The following is an 11,009-nucleotide window of genomic DNA, read 5'->3' as shown; positions in this document are numbered from 1 at the left end:
GTGGCACGTGCACGCATACACAGGCTCGCACGCACGCACACACACACACACACACACACACACATGCGTACACACACACTAGAGACACACACACACACACACACACACACACACACACACACCCTCCCTAACTCCCTCTCTCTCTCCACTGTAACACGAAAGCCACGAGGGTCAAAACTAAAGATGGAACTCCTGTTAGGAAATATTTTACCTTGTTATTCAGTTCCTACAGTGATAATGTGAGATGTTCTTATAGCACAGGTGACATAATAAGAATTAATATGTTTTTTTTTGTTTTAGAGCATCTGAATTTAGAGATTTTAATGAAACAAACTGTTAAACAGAAGCTACTTGATGTTTAACGGTAGCCTACAAATTTAATGCTGACTTTGAATCAGAGCTTGAAGCTATAATGAGAAAGATGAAACAGGATGCTCACAACGTTGCTGTCTCCATTTTACATGTGGCATAAATGGATTTTTTTTCCTTTTTAACCTCACTGACTACAGTCTGCTTGTTAAAAAAAACAAATGACAAATTGGATTTGGACATAGATGAGCCGTTTAAATTGGCTTTCAAAGCTAAATTTCCAAGTTTCACAAAACAAAAATCAAAAACAGAGATTCCAAAACAAGATATTTCAAAATCCTCATGTCATCTGCAGTGACAGACAGGTGAGGAATGCTGTGCTTTGAGCCAGATGAAACCTTTTGTTACCCTGTACATGTTCAGAGAGCCTTATGTACATGAACCTGCCAGTAAAAGCCCATCACTATACTATTCATACAGGCAAATGCAAAGCACACACAGACAGAGAAAAGAGGAGGAACTTACTAAAATGTTCTTGTATTAAAGGTAATAAATCCATCGACTGGTTCAGAATATGTTTGACACCTGGAAGAGACAAAAAAATGAATCAAGCAGCAAATTATCCACTTTTTATATATAAAGAATCAAAACCCTAATTGCTATAGGCCTACAAAAAGATAGATAAAATATAAATAGAAAATAAATTGAATTATCTACATTTTGATACAGAATTTAAGTTATTTTTTAATAATAATTATTGTTATTTTTTAGCAAGATTGAGGATTTAGTTTTTAATTTAAGAGCAGATAAAACAGCCAAGCTAATATATTTTTATTTTTAGATAAAATCCACAAGCTAAATTTTCTAAACAGGGTTTGCCTGTGATATAACTAATCGATATAGGGATGAGACCATAAACCATAAAAGACCATAAACCAATTAGAGGGTTAGAAAATCTTGCTTTATCTTTATTATTTGGCCTTATTAATGTCTACCATTGGCGGTACACTTGAAATGAATCACTAAATCAATTTTGCACAGATATTTGTTATATTTTACGTTACATTTTTGAAATATCGGATGGTGTTAAATGTAAACGGACACAGCCAAGTTCAAATACAAAGCCATACCTGCCAGTCTGACAATACAGAGTGTGCCAGAGAGTCCACCGGCCGCCTTTTAACTCCACTACCTTTGTCTGGCTTTTGTCTCACTCTTGTCAGAAGAATTAAAGCTTAACACTTAATACCGGGCCTGATCACTGACACTTGTCGTCATTTATCTCTTTACATCGCTCTGAACGCGTCAGCATCCCCCTCAAGACTTTTATTATAGGACGATGGAATATCAGGGGAATATTCACATTCGTTTTCTTTCCGTCATACCTTTACACTGGAGATGCCATACTTAAATACTGAAAGCAAAATCCATCTGCCATTGGTGCCATAACTTGAGTGCGTTGAAAAGCATATAGACCTCCCAAGGCTGCAGCACCCTCCCCTCTCCCTGCTCCCTGCTCCCTGTCCCACACCCAGAACCTGGCACCTCTCTGCCAGCTTACCACACTCTGTTTAAAAGTAACTCATGCACAAACTTCTTCAGGCGTGGAGTCTGTCTGTCTGTCTGCCTGTCTGTCCCGGGCCCGACACACTTGCGCAAGGAAAAAAAGTTTTCTTTTGTCGCCGTTAGTTTTTGGAGGCGGGTTGGAGTTGGAGATGGGGCTCGGTAAAACGCAGCTGCCTCCCGTTTCCAGCCATGTCTGGACTGTCACATTGTGTGACCATGCATGAGTGAATCCACAGAGTCATCAGCCTGTCGGGATTCACACCACGCCCCTGTCAACCTCCCCAAAAACTATTCCCAAAACCTCCCCCCACAACTATACCAGAACCTGTCCAAAAACCTTCCTGCCCCAAAATCTTTTCAAAAACTTCTCCAAAACCTCCCTAAAACTTTCCCAAAACCTCCCTAAAACTTTCCCAAAACCTCAAAATTTGCCCCAAAACTCTCTTCAAACCTCTGTATTCCAGCTAGACACTCCTAAAATAATTATTTAAAAAATGATCACATATAAATACAAATATCACAGACAATAATAACACAAAACTTTAAAACCATAGGTCAAAAAGCTACACCACAGAAAATCCTATAGTAAAAACATGACAGCAAACTCACTATTGAGTACTGTAGGTCCCTATAGGAATATTATAGGAATACTATAGTGATACTACAGGAGATAAGAATACCATAAAGTAATATAAGGTCATAAACTCAGTATTGAGTGCTATAGACACACTTTAAGTTCCAATAGGAATATTTTAGGAATATTATAGTTATATCATCAGAGATAAAAAAAAATACCATGAAATTTTCTAAAGGTCCTATGGAATCACTATTTAGACCAGACACATTTTAATTCCCAATAGGAATATTACAGTGATTTTCATTATTTAATTATGTGTATTATCAGTAAGAAACATTATTTTGAAATCATGGGCAGAGAGAGCAGCCCGTGATAATCTGACATTGTTTACTTTGCCAACTTAAGGGGAATAAAAAAGTGGAAAAAGACAAACACAAAGTGGGAATAATGTCAAACTCTCTGTATTCTAAGCAGACTGAAATGTATGGGTGTCAATGGTCACCCAGAAAATAAAGACCCGCTCCCCTGGCTAAGCTGCAGAAAGACATGGCATCACTATAATGTCAGATGATGTTAAACACATACACACAAAACAATGAACTGCACAGTCTTGTTTCACTGATTTATCAAAAAAAGTCTTAAAGAGCAGAAGACTTCAGGGGTCAAAGTGCACATGTAAGAAAAACAACATACAGCAGGTACAAAACACAATAATCACAAACATTTAATTTCTTCATTTCATGGTTAGAAAGCTGTCTGTCCATTAGTAGCTGTTATCAAAAAGTAATAGGTGGAAAAAAATGTGAAAATGTGAAACTTTGGGTCAGAATCATCAGGATAGTCTCTAAACAAATGTCCATAAGAGATCAATGCTACTTCAATTTTTGCATCATAAATATAATTTGGCTCTCATCCAACATATATAAAATAAAAGGTCAAAGGTCAAAGGCCAATGCATAACAGACATACAAACCCTTCCAAAATCTGCAAACCTTCAGACTGCTTTCATCTGTCACAACGCATGACTTGGCATATTTTGGATCTGACTCAAGTTTGATCAAAACTTTTCTCACCTATTACAAAATGTCAATATTACACTTTTGTATCCAACTCCATAGAATTGCATGAGGTTTGTGTAACCAGCTTTTCTGTTCATATTTTGGATGTGACACCTCTAATCTCTGGTCAAACCTCTCTCACCTATCCACATACTATACTGCGCTTCTTTCCCATAAAACAGTACAGACTCTTCTAGTTTTGCTCCAACCTTTCTATCTTCACGTTATTTCACATCTTCATCCTGCGTTCACGTAAAGGTGAGGTGTGTGTTTGTTTCGACGCGTGCTAATCCGGCTCGGCTATTCCTGGATGAAGGGAGGACAAAGACATTTTCACCCGGAGATGAGCCGCGGTCCGCTCACGTTGGAAGAGGGCGAGCGGTGATTAGTGCGGAGGCTAAAATAAGGGCCGTGCTGAAAGCTGATACCGCCAGCTGGGGTCAGCACACACCGCAGGAGCACAATCCCAAATAAGACGGACTGAGCAGGCCGACTTCTGGAGAACAAACAGTCTCATCAGGAGGCAGAAACACACGTCGGACATGGTTAAAATGCACAAATGAATGCAGTGATTTGAATCTGTAACTCAAACAATGCGAGCTGATTCATATGTAAAAACATCTGTGAATGAATGCTTATCAATTTTTGTTAATACATCATGATTTGTATAAAGTTTAAGGAATGCGAGTATGGTTAGGCAATGCAAGTGGACATGTTTGTGTGAAAATAAAAAATGTTTTGTGTCCAAATCATGATATATCATTAAAACACATAAATGCAAGTGAATGATTTACATCTGTAACTCAAACATGTAACCTGATTTATATGTAACATCTGTGAATAAATGATTGATATGATATATTCATCTTTCTGAGTCGTGTGACATTTGTTTTGATCTCCATATCAACTCTACTATAACTTGGATTGTAAACAAATGCTTCACATTTATGAAATCAGATCTGTTGGAGAGGTTTCTGTCAGATTAGAAAAAAATCTCCGAGAGCCAAACAAGATATATAAGAGAAACATTTGTCTTGTTTTTTTGATTGACAGGCATGGATTTCTGAAAATATGCAACATGTTCTCAGTGGGTTTCAGGTTACTTCACTTATCTACATAAAGAAACGCTTAAAATTTCAGTTCAAGTAAAAGATTAAAAATATTAAAATTGGATTTAACAGCAGAGATATGCAGCATTATAACTATATAGCCTTTGTGGTGTTGCATGTTCAGAGTTTACCTGGTTATATATTTTATATATTATTTATCTGCATAGTCTTGTCCTGTACAGCATCTGACCCAACAGACTTCTCAGTAGTAAAAATGTACAAAAATGACCAAACTCTAGCATTATTCATAGAAACTCATTGAACTATAAAAGATTTTTCAAACTTCATTTCTTGCTACACAGTCACTTGATTCAAAACAGCTCATGATCATAAAAACTCCTCCAGTCAATACACACTCAAATCTGTTTACATGAATTCTTCCCAAATATATATATTTTTTTGCATTCACGCACATTTAAAATCAAACATCAGCTCTTGTAAACTAGACAATAAAGCAAATCACAAAAGGCACTTGGACCTTTTTTTCTACTTCATTTTTCTCAACTTCAGTTCTTCTCCTTTTCTCTTCATAACACTAAACACTCCCAGGCTTGGAGTGAAGCCTTTGTTCCACTGTAAACCACTAGATGTCAGCGTCGACTCACTTCTCTGCTTCAAACCCGGACCAAGACAGATAACCAGCATGCTCCAGCAACTCCAAACTGTCATCAATAAATTAAAACAAAAACCTATATTACTTCATCAAACTATATCAATTTTCCCCTGTATGGAAAGCAGGGTGATACTTGTGAAATTGTGTACTATTGTGTGCTAAAGCAGACAGAATCGGGTCATGTTTGAGAAATTCTCCTAGATCTGGCTGCTTCTTTTTCTGCAGAATACAAACTGGGCCTCACAGTAACGAACACTGATGAATTATACTTCATAACTTTGGGGGTTTTTTACACACTCTACATAGGACAGACTGCCTTCAGCGGTGCATCTGAGGCCATATGTAGGAAAACAGCCCACCTCTCTCTCCTGGCAGACAAGAATATACAGTGATTCTCCTACAAATTAAAAGACAAGGTAGGCTGCCGTGACTGCAGGAGCCACTCCTCTGCCTGAACTAATTCATTTTGCAATAATTTCAAGCAAGTTTTAAGAGTCAAACGCTCTGAAAAGCTGTTTGAGAGGCTGTTTCAACCCCCGCCGAGAAAGAATTCTGAGGGATGTTCAGCTTTTCCGCGTAATTACCGAACTGGGTGGTGGGATTTACAGTTTATGCCCTCTTCACCACCGCCGGCCTTCCTTCATCACACGGTCTTGTTGCTGGACGAATCCGTGGAAGACGACAGCAGCATCTCGTTCTTCTTGTTCTGCAGCAGGGCCTTCTCCGGGGTGACGCTGTCGGGATGGGCGTAGGGGTGGCTCCTCTTGGCCCCCCGGGCCGAGCACCTCATGAGCGCCTTGACGATGAGGTAGCCCAGCTCGGCCACGTTCAGCACCATGCAGATGGCGGACGAGGACACCATGAAGATGGTGAAGATGGTCTTCTCCGTGGGCCTGGAGATGAAGCAGTCCACCTTGTTGGGGCAGGGCCACTGCTCGCACTTCACCAGCCGGGGCATCTGGAAGCCGTCGTACACGAAGTAGAGCGCGTACATGAACCCGCCCTCGAAGATGAGCCGGAAGAACAGGCTGCAGGTGTAGGTCCACCACAGCGGGCCCGCGATGGGCAGCCGCCTTCTCTTCAGCGTCTGCAGGTCGGTGTCCGTCATCTTCTCGGCGCCGTTGGAGGCCAGCATGGTCCTCTTGTCCCCCCGCTTCCTGTAGGCGACGTGCATGGCCACCAGCAGGGCCGGCGTGGACACGAAGATCAGCTGCAGGCACCACAGGCGGATGTGCGACACGGGGAAGAAGTGGTCGTAGCAGACGTTCTTGCAGCCGGGCTGCTGCGTGTTGCAGGTGAAGTCGGACTGCTCGTCCCCCCACACGCTCTCCGCCGCCAGAACCAGGATGGTGATGCGGAAGATGAAGAGGACGGACAGCCAGATCTTCCCCAGGCTGGTGGAGTGTTTGTTCACGCCGCCCAGCTGGGCGTACAGCGCTCCCCAACTCATTGTGGCAGCGAGGAGCCTGGATGCTTAGACCACCTGTGGAGGGCAGGAGAGCAGCAGAGGGTTAGCAGCCTGCAAATCCCAAATATGTTGCTCAGGGACATTTAAGGGACAATTCCAGCATAATGGAGTTGCTCATTTTCTACATTCCCTTACGACTTTACATCACTGTAGATCATTTTCTAGTGCTTTGCTTTGTCTAAATATTACGAGTTACTCCCAGTAAACAAGAGGGCAGCAATTTAAAGCCACAATTGTGGAAAACCTAGCTTTATTTTACGTTAAATTTTACGGACTATAGCTGACAGAAGCGTGTTTTTTGGTTTGTCTGTTGGCTTGATGGATCCAACGAAACCGCAGAGAATGTTACCTTTTGGTTGAAAGTTTTATTTTGGAGAGGAATAAGTGGAAAGAGAAGCAGGAAGTCAGACGCCGCCTGCTGTCTCGTCTCGGCTCTTGCTGTGTTCTCAAATATGAGACGGTGAACGGAACTTCAAAACTTTGAGGTTTGGCAAAACTGATTTAAAAATATCTTGGCACATGCATATAAAAACTGACACAATTAACATGAAAGGGATGGAAAATGTAAAAAAAAAAAAAAAAAGACCAAAAAACCAATCATGCTGGCATTGTCCTTTAAGCTGCTGAATGTCCTTGAGCAAGACACCGAATCCCTAGAGTAGGGCTGGGCGATAATTCAATATTATCGTTTATCGTCTTTCAGTGGAATCATATGGTGATGATATGAAGATATTTTGATATCGTGACACACATTTCTGCTGTCTAAATTGATGATGACAAGCAAATTTTACTTAAAAACTCTCATAAAATGAGGTATGGTAGGAATATTATTTGAATATTTCTGTTTTGTTTGACATCACACCTAAAATTACCATTCGGTTCAATGAGATGAACATTAATTTTGATTTTGATTATTTAATGTGATTTTGCATACATGAACCATATTGTGATATATATTGACATCGAGAAAAATCCTTATGATTATCATGATATTGATTATCGTCCAGCCCTACCCTAGAGTTGACAAAAGTGACAAAACGTACAACTCTGTATCTTTCTTCTTGCAGTGACCTCACTGAGAGGCACAACTGAAAAGACATTACCATTTTTTTCATTCGTTTGCTAATAGATTTTTACTTTGCATTTTGGCATTTCATTGCATATTGTGTAGAGTGACATGAAAGAAAGGAAAAAAAGAGGAATAACTTGGGACAGTGGTCATGAAGCGGACTCGAACCCACAACATTGCCAGTACATGGTGTACGCCTTAACCAGGAATCCAAGTTATTTCACTCTTATTATTTAACTATTAACAGTTAATAATTACTAATCAGTTTGGTCATTAATTAAAGCCATGATTTATTATTTTCTGCAGCACATAGATGATTAATGATTACTATACATATAGACAGTCTGTTCCTTATGTGCACTTTCCTTTGATTAGGCTATATATAGCCTTCTTCAATACATTTTCTTCATGGACATTAAGGATGCTGAAGCAGTTAAAGGAGATAAAGGAATAAAATCTCTTTTTTAATTAAATCACAGAGCAGAAGGCCAGCAGCACAGGTTTCCATTAACCCAGAATCAGCCCTTCAGTACTTTTCTTATTCATTTTATTCCACTAAATAACTCTTAACACTGTCTGTTCACCCAGTTTCTGTGATTGCATTCTTCCTTACTTAATCCCTTCTTCTAAACTTTCTTTTCGCAGATCAGCAGCTTCTTCAGAGGCGAGAATTTTGTTGGAGTTTAAGAAAAAAAATCAATACGAGCTTTGTCTTTTCTGATTTTAGGCTTTTTTGTAGGCTATAAGAAATGTATAAATCTAATCTTTTATCTCACATTAAAAAATAACATTTAAATAAAATAGTAGTTATCATGGCATACTCTCTACTTTGCTAAGTAGGCTAAATAATTCAGTCGGTTTAAATTTATGATCTAAGTAAGATCCATTTTTTTTGGTTTAACAATTCAGGTTTGAAGTTGAGAAATTAGGGTAAAGTGCAAATATGAGCGGGTTCACCACATTCAAAACGCATCAGGAGCTTAATAACAACTCACCTGTCTCTGTAGCCCGTATCCAGTTAACAGCCTATCAGTAGGTTTCCATGAAGTTAAAACCAATTAATCCTCTGTTTTAGTTTGCCGTCGTAAAAAAAAAAATATTCCCGCACTCCAAAGTCAAAGGAAACTATTTCAGAGCGAAGTGGTTTCAGAGGAGAGGAGTTGTTTTGAAAGCCGTGCGGTCTGACAGGAGCATGGTCTCTGCAGGGCCGCACCTGAGTCTTTTGAGGAACCTCTCCGGAAGGGCGGGGCCAGGCTCAGGGTGGGGCCAGGCACCCATGGGAGAGTCACCCATCACCAGTAGGACTGGATCTGGATGTCTGTCAACTACATTCATCTGCATTCAAATGAGATTTGCATTTGTAATGGCTGAGCAGCCTATGTAGAGATTCCTAGCAGATTAGAGATTTACTCAAGCAAACTTCCTCAGAGGCAAAGCTGCTCTGGAGGCAGAATGATCTGATTGGTAAGGAGTAAGTAAGCAAACTAATGGCAAAAAATGGTCAAAATATAAATGGCCTAATATAGGCTGTACATGGTTAAATTACTTATTTTTTCATTAATTTATGACCATGGCATTCATGCTATTCATGCATTCAGCTAGCTAACTAACTTACCTGGATTAGTGGTTCTCAAACTTTTTTCATGTCAAGGACCCCTAAACTGACACAAATTAGACCACGGACCCCCATTTGATAAGATTTAGTCCCAGGGTCCCCCATCTGATAAGATTTTTGCTTTTAGATGTTTTATTACAGAAACTGTATGAAACTCATGACCAAAATAGTCATACATTCTGTCATTGTGTTACTTATGGATGGAATTATAGTGAAAAAAAATGATTCCCCTTTTTGCTGGGGACCCCCTGGAACCCCCTCAAGGGGTCGCATCTGCGTCTTTTGAGGAGCCTCATCCCTCGGGAGGGGCGGGGGCAGGCTCAGGGTGGGGCCAGGCACCCATGGGAGAGTCACCCATCACCAGTAGGATTTGTAAAGTAGTCTATGTAGAGATTCCTAGCAGATTAGAGATTTAGTCAAGCAAACTTCTTCAGAGGCAAAGCTGCTCTGGAGGCAGAATGATCTGATTGGTAAGGAAACTAATGGCAAAAAATGGTTAAAATATAAATGGCCTAATATAAACATGGTTAAATTACTTATTTTTTCATTAATTCATGACCATGGCATTCATGCTATTCAGCTAGCTAACTATCTTACTGATCATTTAGTATGGATAGATTGTATTTTTTCAGTTAGCAGCAGAGTGCTAGGCTTCATAATATTAGCTTCCTCCTCTCTTATCTCGTCTTTTTCACTGAGCTTCAGTCTAACATTACTTAACCAGAAAACTGTGGTTCTTTGGCTCCGCCCACTGAGGTTTAACTCAACCATTCAGATTATTTCTGCCTTAGTTTGTATCACTAAAATTCCAATCTGCTTGCCACCTTAAGTACTGCTGTTCATTTTATAGACTTTCTGTATTAAAATTTAGTAGCCTACCTTCATTCTAATTTTCTGTTTGATTGTTTTCAGAGACACATTATGTCCCTAAAAGCAGATCAAGATAAAATATGAATGCTACTTTCACATTTCTATACTGCTAAGAACACATTGTATATACTTCAGAAAATGTTTCATAATATACCAAAAAATGGCCAAAAAGTTTTACTTGTAGATGACATTCATTCAAAATATCTTTTGGACACTGGGAAGACATTTTCTTCCTATGCCTTTATGCAGATAGATAGATGGATAGATAGATAGATAGATAGATAGATGCCAAAACACATGTAAAAAAAAATCCATAAAGCGAAGATGCTTTCAAAAATAATGAAATGAATAGTCTCTAAATATCAAAACATTTACGATATAGAGCAGTCTACTGACACACTAATGCAGAAATAAATAATAACAAACATCTAAAACAAATTTATATTAAAGAAATCTAGGGTGCCTAAGACTTTTGCACAATACTGTATCTCTAAACATATTCTGACTGAGTATATGTGAAATGTTTAGGCCACACTGCATATGAAGATTATAAACAAGCGTACACGGTCATGGGATCTCCAGTCCGGCCAGATGGCATGATGCGCTCCATGCTGTGAAATGAAGTCTTCAACATGCGAGCCCAAATTTCACAGCAGGCCTCCCGAGTCGTCCTCATGACACATTTCCATTCACAATTTCCAAGGCTTCAGGAAGCTCAGCAGCCATTTAATGCAATGCATATCATCTATTTGTTT

General features: G+C 39.5%; 1 protein-coding gene across 1 annotated transcript; it reads right to left on the bottom strand.

Annotated features, from left to right (window-relative positions):
* Window positions 1-2,906: 2,906 nt before the first annotated feature.
* On the bottom strand, window positions 2,907-8,945 carry LOC139656164 (gap junction beta-2 protein-like). The gene is made up of 2 exons (XM_071533667.1): window positions 8,765-8,945; window positions 2,907-6,715 (listed from the first exon to the last, which is right to left on the bottom strand). Exon 2 carries the CDS (start codon window positions 6,680-6,682, stop codon window positions 5,876-5,878), a length of 807 nt encoding a protein of 268 aa, XP_071389768.1. The 5' UTR covers window positions 6,683-6,715; window positions 8,765-8,945; the 3' UTR covers window positions 2,907-5,875.
* Between the last annotated feature and the right edge of the window lie 2,064 nt (window positions 8,946-11,009).

This window comes from Centroberyx affinis, unplaced genomic scaffold (assembly GCF_046629955.1).
Source record: "Centroberyx affinis isolate AG114_WGS23_722 - 3 ecotype Tasmania unplaced genomic scaffold, CSIRO-AGI_Caff_v1 ptg002391l_1, whole genome shotgun sequence".
Taxonomy (NCBI): Eukaryota; Metazoa; Chordata; class Actinopteri; order Beryciformes; family Berycidae; genus Centroberyx; species Centroberyx affinis.
This window is presented reverse-complemented; position numbering and strand designations above follow the sequence as displayed.